The following is a 12,983-nucleotide window of genomic DNA, read 5'->3' on the forward strand; positions in this document are numbered from 1 at the left end:
CAGTGAAATAGCTAACAATGACATTACAGTTGTCCTCAAGGTTTCCAAGTTAACTTCCAGTAAAAAGACTGGGATGGTAAGCACCTTATGCAGTTATTATTTAATTTTGTTTGGAGGATTTCACAAGCACTACATTCATAGAAAACTTAAATGTCAATACCTAAAGACACTACTCAAAGACATTATGGACCAGCTCTTTGGAAAACTTCATATTTTAAAAGTTATCCTTCTGTCTAGTGTGTGGGTTGTTTTTTTTGTTTTGTTTTTTGTTTTACAATAACTTGAACAGCTGAACTCTAATCTAAGCCAAATGTTATAAAAAATAAATCCATTTTTGTCTGCCAAACTTCAACCCTGACAAAATTTGTACAGCAGTTGTAAATCCTTGCAGGAAAGTTTTAATGAAAGAAATACCCTTTGCCATTGTTGAATGAGCTGGTGTTGCTATAATGTGCATATTGTAAACTCTGTCTTGAATATTAAAGCTTAACTAACCGTACTTGAGTATACATTCCTATTTTTCAAATATCTTGTAAATTTGATTAGTCTAATTTTAATGGGAACTTTTAATTCCACATCACTTTATAGCACAACTTTTTGAAGCCTTATAAAGCTTCTTGTGCTATTGTGCACTTTTTCAAAGTAAAATTCATTGAGAACACTCAGAATTGATGCAGAAATTTATTTTTAATCCGGTTTTATCTATTCAGAATATTTTTAAATGGTACAATTCCCTGCTTTGCAGTACAAAAGTATTTTACATATGCATTATTTTTATACATGTTCTATTTTATTGGATTTAGTATTCTCTTGGTTAGAGCAGAGGACACTGACTCCATAGAAGTCAATGAGAGTTTGGCCATTGACTACAACATGGCCAGGATTTCACCCTGAATCTCAACATTCCCAGGATATGATGTTGGTTTGGCCACTGATAACTCTCTGCATGACCCTTAAGGTTCTAGCCATTACATTTATGAAAATGTGTTTAAATGCACTATAAGACTATGACAGAAACATTTTTCAAGAGTGTTGGTGCATTACACTTGGAGTTGCAGCTAGCAAGAGATGTTAAGAATAACAAGAAGGGTTTCTTCAGGTATGTTAGCAACAAGAAGAAAGTCAAGGAAAGTGTGGGCCCCTTACTGAATGAGGGAGGCAACCTAGTGACAGAGGATGTGGAAAAAGCTAATGTACCTCAATGCTTTTTTTACCTCTATCTTCACGAACAAGGTCAGCTCCCAGACTACTGCACTGGGCAGCACAGCATAGGGAGAAGGTGACCAGCCCTCTGTGGAGAAAGAAGTGGTTCGGGATTATTTAGAAAAGCTGGATGAGCACAAATCCATGGGGCCGGACGCGCTGCATCTGAGGGTGCTAAAAGAGTTGGCAGATGTGATTGCAGAGCCATTGGCCATTATCTTTGAAAACTCATGGTGATCGGGGGAGGTCCCGGATGACTGGAAAAAGGCTAATATAGTGCCCATCTTTAAAAAAGGGAAGGAGGAGGATCTGGGGAACTACAGGCCAGTCAGCCTCACCGCAGTCCCTAGAAAAATCATGGAGCAGGTCCTCAAGGAATCAATTCTGAAACACTTAGAGGAGAGGAAAGTGATCAGGAACAGTCAGCATGGATTCACCAAGGGCAAGTCATGCCTGACTAACCTAATTGCCTTCTATGATGCGATAAGTGGGTCTGTGGACGAGGGGAAAGCAGTGGATATGTTGTTCCTTGACTTTAGCAAAGCTTTTGATATGGTCTCCCACAGTATACTTGCCAGCAACTTAAAGAAGTATGGGCTGGATGAATGGACTATAAGGTGGATAGAAAGTTGGCTAGATCATCGGGCTCAACAGGTAGTGATCAATGGCTCCATGTCTAGTTAGCAGCCTGTATCAAGCGGAGTGCCCCAAAGGTCAGTCCTGGGGCCAGTTTTGTTCAATATCTTCATTAATGATTTGGAGGATGGCGTGGGCTGCACTCTCAGCAAGTTTGCAGATGACACTAAACTGGGAGGAGTGGTAGATACGCTGGAGGGTAGGGATAGGATACAGAAGGACCTAGACAAATTAGAGGATTGGGCCAAAAGAAACCTGATGGGGTTCAATGAGGACAAGTGCAGAGTCCTGCATTTAGGATGGAAGAATCCCATGCACTGCTACAGGCTAGGGACCAAATGGCTAGGCATCAGTTCTGCAGAAAAGGACGTAGGGGTTACAGTGGACAAGAAGCTGGATATGAGTTGACCGTGTGCCCTTGTTGCAAAGAAGGCTAACGGCATTTTGGGCTGTATAAATAGGGGCATTACCAGCAGATCGAGGGATGTGATCATTCCCCTCTATTGGACATTGGTGAGGCCTCATCTGGAGTACTGTGTCCAATTTTGGGCCCCACACTACAAGAAGGATGTGGAAAAATTGGAAGGAGTCCAGCAGAGGGCAACAAAAATGATTAGGGGGCTGGAACACATGACTTATGAGGAGAGGCTGAGGGAACTGGGATTGTTTAGTCTGCAGAAGAGAAGAATGAGGGGGGATTTGATAGCTGCTTTCAACTACCTGAAAGGGGGTTCCAAAGAGGATGGATCTAGACTGTTCTCAGTGGTAGCAGAGGACAGAACAAGGAGTAATGGTCTCAAGTTGCAGTGGGGGAGGTTTAGGTTGGATATTAGTAAAAACTTTTTCCTGCTAGGAGGGTGGTGAAGCACTGGAATGGGTTACCTAGGGAGGTGGTGGAATCTCCTTCCTTAGAGGTTTTTAAGGTCAGTCTTGACAAAGCCCTGGCTGGGATGATTTAGTTGGGAATTGGTCCTGCTTTGAGCAGGGGGTTGGACTAGATGACCTCCTGAGGTCCCTTTCAACCCTGATATTCTATGATTACACAAATGAACTATTGTTGGAGATCACATAATAAAATGGAGTATTGATCCACAAAGAATGCTTGGTTGGTCTGTGTTGTAATCTCAAATAACAAGTATTGCTTTGTTCCTCAACTGAGGTTGATATTTATCTTAGGAATTTATGATGATCTTTTCCCCTTTTATTCTTGGTATGGTGCTGTTGTACTTTTTCTTCTAATTGTTTTCTTTCCTTGTGGTTACTTTAGATGGGTTGCCTATGAAAAGGAATGCTATAAAGGCCGTCAGTACCTGCTGGAGGAGGGAGATTATGAAGATGTGCACTCATATGGGGGAATTAGCAGTACCCTGTTGTCTTTTCGGTTCCTACAGGCTGTAAGTACCACTCCTGATTTGCTAGTCTGTTTCTTGCGTCACTTTTTTTTCCATTTAATTCAAGTTAAGCATGGATTCATAGATCAAAAGAAATTATTTTTTCATTCATTTTTGTGAGGTCGCCTCATGTTTGGTTGTTTCCCGTCTCTCTCCCTACCTAACCACATGCTTGCAGAAAATTTTCCTTTTTTCTTTTTTTCTGCACTCCCATCTGTACGGTGAAAATTACAGTGTTTTGTGGAGAATGATATAGGTTCTAAGAGGTCCTTCTTCAAGGAAAGAATGTATAATATTACAAAAATCCTTGCCCACCTAGAGAATTTTCCAAACCCCTCCATACAAGAAATGTCACTTTTTAAGAGTGAGACAATGCATCTTTGTCCTTGTTTGGCCCCATCACTGTAGTAACTGAATGTCTTTTGTGTGCTGCCTTAGCCACTTTTTTTGAAAGTATGGTGCTTCTGAACATGTGCTGTGTTGCACTATCTTGCTTTTGTTTATAGTTGCTGATTTTCTCGGCAATGGTGCAAAACTACATAGGGTGCAGATTGCTGTTTCAGCTGTTTAGACTAGAAAGTGTGATTTACCTAGGAGTATGTGTAGTAGTTCTTTATTAACATAAAATAGCTTCTCAACACAACAGCTGTTGCAAGCCTTACAATGGTATTACACTCTGCCTCAGTGATTTTGTGCCAGAAGATTTTGGCTATAAAAATTATCATAGTGAGAAAATTCCTGTAACTAAGATGTTAGTAGGGATGATGATGGAAGTGCCAGTGAAAACTGAGCCACAGTCTGATGTTGGAAGAAATCTTGGATGCTTCGTGGATTAGAAAGACATGGGATTAGAACATCTTTATCACTTCCTTTGTTCAAGTATGCTTCTATTTAATTTAAAAAGAAGCTTTGTAAGCAGCTGTACAAGACTGTTTCCTTCTGAGAATTGAGGAGCGGCCACTGTAAGATTACATATTGCAATGCAGTATCCCATGAGCCAGCAACATTTGTTAAAATGATGGCACAACTCAGCAGGTCTATCATATAACAAGTGTAGTGATTAATGTACAGGTAATATGAAAATAGGATTTTTTTTAGAGCAATGACATCGCCTGCAAAGAAGGGTCTGCTAGTTTTGCTGGGACTGATAGACCCTGCATTTCAGTATATTTTTCTGCAGCTTTCTGAAAAAAGGTCCCCAAAAAATACCAGAGGAAAAATGTTTGATATTCACCACTGAAGTTATAGGAATTTTTTGTTTTAGATTTAGGCATGAAATATTGTAGTCTATACCCACTTCAGGCATCTATTTAGCACATATTTGGACTCTTGAAAAGATACAATATTTATAAGGAAAAAGTGTAACTGTTACTATATTCTGAGATACAATATTACTGATTTAAAAATAATTATGTGGCAAACCTTTGAGGTGTGAAAAGCTTTAAGCATCCATGAATCATTTACTATTTGAAAATATATCTTTCTGCTAGGGAAGTTGCTGTTCTGAATCCTCTTTATCATTACTCTTTTGTGTGTTTTGTTTCTTGTTGTGAAATGGAGATTTACCTAGCAATTCTCTTGTTGCACATATAAAGATTCAAAATATATGTGGAATGCTGTAGGAGTATTACACATGTGGACAGATCTTTAGATTGATGCTACTGTATTTACAGTAATCTTTGAAGTTGTCACAAAGAGAGTTTGATTTTTCCTAGGCTTATATTAGCCTTTGTGACAAGATAAGCATCTCCACATAGCTGCATGCAGGGAGGAGAAACTTCAGCAGGGTTGAATTTAAGGAGTGCTCAGGAAGGAAGGGAGGGACCGTTTCTCAGGGGCTCAGTTTGAAGTAGGTAGTTGGGACTTTGTTGAGTCTGTGCCTTAATTTAAATATCTCTGAGATCCCATGAGTAGGTAGGCAGGAGGTCCCATTTCCTTTTCTTACTGCAGCATGAAAAATAGTGATGAATTTGGGCAGGACCTTGTTTTTTTAAAAGGCATTTGTGAATGCTGCATCTGAGAGGAATCTGTCTGCAGGTGCAGAGTGTGCAGATACACAGACTGCTGAGTCAGACAGCACTCTGGAAGGTTAGGTGAGCCTGGCTGCAGATGGTGGATATCTGGAGACGGAGTCACCTGTTCGCCACACAGACTCCGAAGCAGTGGTGTTGCTCTGTAATCCCACTGCATGTGTGTGAAATCCCTTTGATCCTCAGGGTTTCTCTGTGGACTTCTCAATGGTTTATTAGAATATTTTTTTTTGTTTGTTTAAATATTTATGCAACATCCTGGATTTAGACTGTATTTACCAAAAAGAAAGACTGATAATCTCCCAGCCTGCATTTATTACATTCTCTTTTATTTTTAAATTTTTAAATCCAAGTTTAGGCTGGGAGTAAACACAAGAACTGTCAATCCTAAATATACTTTCTTTCTGGAAAGTTACAGTTTATGTAGGGTTACCATATTTCAGCAAGCAAAAAAGAGGACGGGAGGAGCCCCGCCCTAGACCCGCCCCCGTCCTGCCCTAGACCCGCCCCTGCCCCTCCCACTTCCCGCCCCCCTCAGAACCCCCAACCCTCCCCCCAGCTCCTTGTCCCCTGACTCCTCCCTCCTGGAACCCCTGCCCCTAACTGCCCCCCCAGGACTCCACCCCCTACCTAAGCCTCCCTGCTCCTTGTCCCCTGAATGCCCCCTCCTGAGACCCTCCCCCCATCCTAACTGGCCCCCTAGGACTCTACCCCCTACCTGTACCCTGACTGCTCCAACCCTTATCCACACCCCCACCCCCAGACAGATACCTGGGACTCCCACGCCCCATCCAACCACTCCCCACCACCTGACAGCCCCCCCCCCAGAACTCCCGACCCATCTAAACCCCTCTGCTCCCTGTCCCATTGACTGCTCCGATCCCTCTCCCCACTCCTTGTCCCCTGACTGCCCCCTCCTGGGACTCCTGCTCCTAACTGCCCTCCAGAACCCCACCCCCTACCTAAGCCTCCCTGTTCCTTATCCCCTAACTGCCCCCTCCTAAGACCCCCCCCCAACTGCCCCCCAGGACCCTACCCCCTACCTGTATCCTGACTGCCCAAAACCTTATCCACACCCTCCACCAGAAAGCCCCCCCCCCCGAACTCCCAACCCCCCCCCCCCCGGTCTCTTGACTGCCCCCTCCAGAACCTCCCTGTCCCTTCTCCGACCCCCTGGCCCCCTTGTTGTTGGCCTTCGCCTAACATCTCTGTGAGCTTGCTCAGGAATGGCCTGAGCCGCTCCTACCGGCACGCTGGGCAGCGGGGGAGGAGCTCCAGACTGCCAGAGGCGATCTGCGAATGCAGGGAGGGAGGGAGTGATCTCTGCTGCAGGGGAGAGGAGGAGGGGCTCTCTCTGGCTGTTGGAGCCCCATGTAAGTGGCACCATCCGGCCGGCTGCCCTGTCAGCCGCGGGCGCTTTGCATGGGGGGGGGGAAGTCCGGACATTTATGAATTCTCCCCGGACGCTATTTTTAGCTCAAAAATCCGGACATGTCCGGGGGAATCTGGACGAATGGTAACCCTAGTTTATGGACTATAGGCCCTTAGAGTGAGCTTACTGCAGTGATCATAATTATAACAAAATGAAAATGTATTCCGGGAAGAATAAAAAAAAAAAATACAAAGCATGAAGTGGAGAGTGAATTTAGAAAAGGAACCTAGAATAGTGAATAGCTGAAGGATTAGCCTTATAATTTGTGATTAATTGGTGTGATCGAAACCATAAAAACTGTGGTTTCCTATACCTTTACGTGATGGGGTTTCTTACTGAACTTAAAACAATACTTGTCTCACAATCACTAATGATTTATGTTGAGGCTATTAAGAAACAACCTAGTGAGAATATGCATTTTTATCTGTTTGTTGTTTTCCTTAGTAGACTCCCTTTCAAGTTCTAATCAGTCCCAGCCTTTATCTGTTAAAACTAAATGAGATCCAGAATACTTTTCAACAGTTAAAACTGTCCTCTTTGAGACCTTAATTCAGCAAAGCACTTAAGCATAGATTTAAGTCCCATTGTTCATGCTTAAAGTTAAGCATATATTTAGATGCTTGGCTGAATAGGAATGGATTTACATGCACGTTGATTTAATTTGCTTGATCAAGCCTAAAACATCCAGCATGTTTAGGTCAGTAAAACTGATGTCTTCAGAGCATCTAGCTATTGTACCATGGAGCTCTAAATTAATAATATATTGTACATATATTTGTAGCTAGAAAAAGGGAGCCAATGCTAACTGTAAAAATTGTATGATCAGAATAAAATGACAAATGCCACTAATGCTCTGCAATTTGATTCAACCAATAGTTTGGGTCACAAGCCTAAGGTTTGAGAGATCCAGGTTCAATTCTCTTCCCTGCCACAGACTTCCTTTGTGACCTTGTACCAGTCACCCAGTCTCTCTGGGCTTCAGGTCTGTACAATGGGGATAATAGCCCTGTTCTACTTCATAGGAGTGCTGTGAAGATAGTTACGGTAAAGATTGTGAGACATTCAGACACTACAGTAATGGGGGGGGTAGGGCATGTAGGTACCAGAGATAGATGGGGAAAAATGAAGATGTTCTGTCTGAGAACACTGTTTCTTGAGTTCATTTGACTCCAGCAATCACTACAGGAGATGTAGTCTGCTGCAAATAAAGCTATTTAATCTTTTTATTTCTGTGTCTTGGAAGATCTAGATCTTAAGCTAGTATGTCTATTAAAAAGCCATCCGATCAGCAATGTTAGCCCTATAATTAAAGGGTTCATTGTTTGTTTTATTTAAAATATGGGCAACAACTGTGGGACACTCCTTCTGTACTCTGTTATTTTTAACACTCGTACACTGCTTTCAGATTAATGGAAAAATACATACTGACATGATTTTCAATCACAAAACCCTCTAAAACAGTGGTCTCCAAACTGTGGGGTGCGTCCCCATATGGGGGCATGGAGGAATGTTTGGTGGAGCCCGGGCCAGCCCCCATGGCGGGCGGGGAGGGAGCGCCACCCAGCCCAGCCCCCAGCTCCACTCCAACCCAACCACAGCTTGGCCCCTGGCTCCCAGCCCCGTCCTTGGCCCCTGGCTCCCAGCCCCGTCCTTGGCCCCTGGCTCCCAGCCCTGGCTGTGGCCCCAGCTCTGCTCCCGGCCCTGCTCCCAGTCCCAGCCACGGCTTCATTTCTGGTCTTGGCCCCCGACCACGGTCCGCTCCCGGCAGCTGCTCCTGAGCGCGGCTCCTCGGGGAGGGGGAGCATGGACAGGTTTCATTACAGATAACGGGCATGGCGGAAAAAGTTTGGAAATGTTCCTCTAAAACTCAGGAAGAAATCTCATGTAGAGAGAGGCCTATAGCCTGCCGGTCTGGGGGGAGTCTGATGAGAGTAAAGTGTTTCTAATCCTAAAAGAGTAACGGGGTGTGTGTGTGTGTGTGTGTGTGTGTGTGTGTGTGTGTGTGTGTGTCATTGATGAATATCTAAATAGTGTAATTTATTGGTCAGAATTTAACAGGATATCTAAATATCCATATTTATGTTATCTTTATTTTTATTAGTATCTCAAATTATCTTCTCTGTGGTTACTTCTGAAGGCTCTGATTTTGGCCACTGAATCTGTGTAATTTGCAAACTGGCCATGCCTCCCTTTTAACACTGGCAAACCCTCCTTCTGTACTTGTGTGGAGAAGACCACTGAGAATTGTGTCCAGTGGCATGCGGAAGGTGTTCAGTTCTTCCCCTTGCCCTCTAACAAACACAAACTGCAACCCACCGGGGTCCTTTTTTTATATAACCTTGATTAGTACTTCTCTGAACACCTATTTTGTTTTCCTTTTAGCTAAAGAAAAAGTGTCCTGTTGCTCCTTTCCAGATTGCTATATGTCCATCCCTCACTGCTAATCCGCACGATGTAAAATCCTGGTGGATAATCAGTTTTTGGCTAGTCGACGACTTCTTTTTTTTTTTTTTTTTTTTTTTGTAATTAACCTAATGTGCACATCTTAAATTTTTACTAAAAATAGTCCATCTCTATAAGAAAAACTGAAAATTAATTGTCAAATAAATCCAAAAAGCCTTTGCAAGATGTGCCAAGAAAACCCATACGGAGAGTTCGTTGTGACTGAATATATTCACTCACAGATCAGAATGGTTCCTTCAGCACCTACTAAGGAGGGATTGTTTAAGTACCCCATCTGGCAAAGATTAAAGATGTTAATTGACATGGGCACACACTTATAAGATTATATAGCTTTTATGTCCATTCGAAACATCTATTACTACATAACATGAACTGTCATCAGCTCTAAGGTGGAAGGTATTAGTGTTTTGACGGACACGAAAGGTCTTGCTGCAGAACTAAATTTTCAAATGTACTGGCAGCTGCATTATCAGCATCCACATTTGATACACTAGTATCAAGGACTGTGATAGGGAGGGAATGAACAAGGGTACAAAATCAATTTATCAAAAGAGAGAAGAACTGGTTCCTTCAATAATGTTTTCTTCGTGTGTAGAACATTTAGCTTTTTCTCTGCCTTGTAAATCTTTTTTTAAACAATTTTTCAATTTCATGTTGCCTCTTATTCACTCTTCTAGCCATCAGGGAAGATTTATAGGTGGAAGTTACAGGTAAAATGCAGTTTCTAGTGTATTACCAGTGTTTTGGGAACTGGGCAGTCTTTTTTTTTTTTTTCTTTAAAGAGCGAGAGAGAGCATCTGCAATGAAAGATGTAGGAAAAAACACTTCATGTATCTCCAACAGAAATGCATAGTTCTGGCTTTAGGAAAAGGATACTTCAATAAATTAAAAAAAATAAAAGACAATAGTTCAGGGGCAAAATCTGACCAACTTTAATTGGTCTAATGCAATCTGACTGTTTTTTCAGAAGCTTGGCTAAAGTATTTCTGTTCCAGGACAGTTAATCCAGTTGCTTTTCACAAGCACTAGATTCACTGAACAAAACATTTACAGGTTTGTGGTTTTTTTTTTTTTTTTTTTTTTAAGTAATCTTAAAACAAAACACTGCCTGTTCATATTGGGTTTACAGGGTCTAACTTTCAAAAATACATATGCAAATTTCATATATAATTTACACCTGCAGTAGCTGCAACTGTTTAAAAAAATTAAGACAGTTATACTCCAGTATTTACTTTGTCACTTGTAAGTTTGCTATAATCAGTGTAGTCGTGTTTAGCCACATTAAGCCCTGATCCTGCAATAGGTCCATGTCATGAATTACTCATGCAGGCAGTCTCATTGCGGGCACTGGAGCTCTTGAGGAGTGCAAGGGTCTGTCCACACAGACATGGCTGCATCATCAGGGTCTTAGTTTGTAAGCTTTATGAGATAGATATTTGTCTAGCTCTGTTTTTACAGCACCTCTTGCAGCTGGTCCTGATCCAAGGCCTCTGGATGGTACCATAATATAAGTATTTAAAAATAATAATTTCAATGGTAGTGTACTGATGTATCTGAGATCTCCATCAGCCACACAAGTTGCTTGATCTCCTTATAACTGAAACAAGGTTTCTTCACTATAACACAAGTGAATATTAAAGGAACACTGTAAAGTAAGTTAGGTCCAGAATTTAGTTTGTGCTTAAAAATGAGGAGGGGAAAGTTTGTTACATTTTTTCAAAAAACAAAATCTAACCTTACAGACATGGTTACATTTATTTTTTAAACTTTACATTAGTTTTTTTTTTTGTTAGAATTTAAACAAAAAGGTGAAACCAGCTGGTAATTTTTCATTATCCGAGCAAAGAGTGGATTACAAAATAATGAGCTGGCTAATTAATTAAAAATAAATAGGACTTTTAAAAACTGAGTTTGATTGAATAATCTAAAACTGGGTTAATAACCTGGCAAAGGGAATATATTAGTTTTAAAAACATAGGGCCTTTTCATCCAGCCCTATTAAAAAAAAAAAAATTGCGGGAGGAATGAAAGGGGAGGAGTCTTCACCAAGGTTCCCATAGCCAAATCTTTTCCCCAGATTATTGTTACATCAGAGTCGATCCCTCGTGTTCCTGCTGGAAAGATAGTTTGCATCCCAGTCCCTCCTCTGCTCCATGCATGCAACCTGGAATCCAAAGACTCCTCCATTCAGAGGAAGGGTGGTGCTAGAGAGGTATCTGACTCTTCCTTTCTGTGAAAGCACGGGGGAGATCCTTGAGTTCCTTAGCACCTAAATCCCTTTTGAAAAGGGGCCTCACTTGGCATGCCTAAGGCCTGGGCTACATCTAAAACATTGCTCAGGGCTGTGAAACATTTACACCCCTGAGAGACCTAGGCCCCAGTATAGGCACCACTACCATCACCCTAGCTATCGCTTCTTGAGGGGGCGGATTTACTACAGTGACAGAAAAATCCTTTCTTATCAATGTAGCAAGTGTTTACATTATGGCACTACAACGGCACAGCTGCGGTGCCATAGCTGTGCAACTGTAGCACCTGTAGTGTAGACAAGCCCCTAGCTGAATGCCTTGTAATCACTTAAGTGCTTTTGAAATTGTTATTCCTAGGCTACAATTCTTCCCTCTAATGTGGTTATAGATTCAACTTGCCTCATCCATACTAGCATTAAAACAACATCATTGAACATGAATGCCCCTAAATGTGGCCGGCCTCTGTTTGCACATAGTTATACTCGCATTGTGAACAGTCCCATAGAATCCTTTGCTAGATTGTATGTAATAAGCTGCTGCTAAACTGTTATGGTATTTATCCTAACTTTCAGCATTGCCTTTTAGGATTTCATAGAGTCATCAGTCATGCTTTTTGAGTCAGATGAAGAAGATGGAACGGTCATGGTCAATCAAGATATTCCTGATTTGGAGCAGGCTGGGTTTGGCCAGGAGATGAGATCAATTCATGTGAAAAGTGGAGTGTAAGTCTACTGCAAACCTCATAGACTTTAAGGTCAGAAGGGACCATTATGATCATCTAGTCTGACCTCCCGCATGATGCAGGCCACAAAAGCTGACCCACCCACTCCTGGAATAATTCTCTCCCTTGACTCAGCTGTTGAAGTCCCCAAATCATGATTTAAAGACTTCAAGTCGCAGAGAATCCTCCAGCAAGCGACCCCTGCCCCATGCTGCGGAGGATTCTGTATGAGATGCTCTTTGAATGCAATGATTAAATGATTTGCCTGTGCATGGTGTTTTCAGATTTCTTATTTGTCATGATGTACTTCAAATGATTGATAAGATAAGAAAGATAAGCATTTGGGGGCCAGGGGAACAATCTTCGTGTTTTCTCAGATGATAGAAAATGTCAGTGTCTCCTATGTATCTTGCTCTTCTGCTCTGCATTGTTGCAAAGGGTTTTGTTTGTTTGTTTGTTTGGCTTGTGGGTCCTGACCTTCAGGGATCTCTTGGAACCTCACCCCTTTGAACGCTCCCTATTACTACATCAGCACTCCAATAAGAATCTGGACAAGCCCGATAGTTTACATGAGTGCAGTTTCTGCTACTGGTCTCTCTCTTTGCGGACCAGCTAGAGCCACAGACCTGCAGTGGGATACAGATAGGCACACCCCTGTATCTGCATGGAGCCCATTGGCTTTAGTGGTGCTCAGCATCGGTTCAGGGGTCTGTCTGCATAGATCTAATTGTAGAACTGCGACAGGATCTCCAGCAGAATTAGCTGCAGAGGTAATGTATTTAGGAAAAAAGCATGCGTCACACCATTCAACAGCCACCAATGTAGACTGTTAAATAGACTCTATTGTTGGATTCCAAA

At 42.1% G+C, this 12,983-nt stretch overlaps 1 protein-coding gene across 4 annotated transcripts in view; it reads left to right on the forward strand.

Annotated features, from left to right (window-relative positions):
- The window catches only part of CRYBG3 (crystallin beta-gamma domain containing 3), a 136,971-nt gene that overhangs the window by 87,875 nt on the left and 36,113 nt on the right, over positions 1-12,983 (forward strand). For all 4 annotated transcript variants that reach the window (XR_010599826.1, XM_065589255.1, XM_065589258.1 and 1 more), the window contains 2 exons: positions 3,107-3,233; positions 11,990-12,126. Coding sequence is in view for 3 of the 4 variants with exons in the window: in XM_065589255.1 (XP_065445327.1) it covers positions 3,107-3,233; positions 11,990-12,126 (264 nt within the window). In the remaining variant the exon portion in view is untranslated. The remainder of the gene's footprint in view (positions 1-3,106; positions 3,234-11,989; positions 12,127-12,983) is intronic.

Source organism: Chrysemys picta, chromosome 1, assembly GCF_011386835.1.
Source record: "Chrysemys picta bellii isolate R12L10 chromosome 1, ASM1138683v2, whole genome shotgun sequence".
NCBI lineage: Eukaryota > Metazoa > Chordata > Testudines > Emydidae > Chrysemys > Chrysemys picta.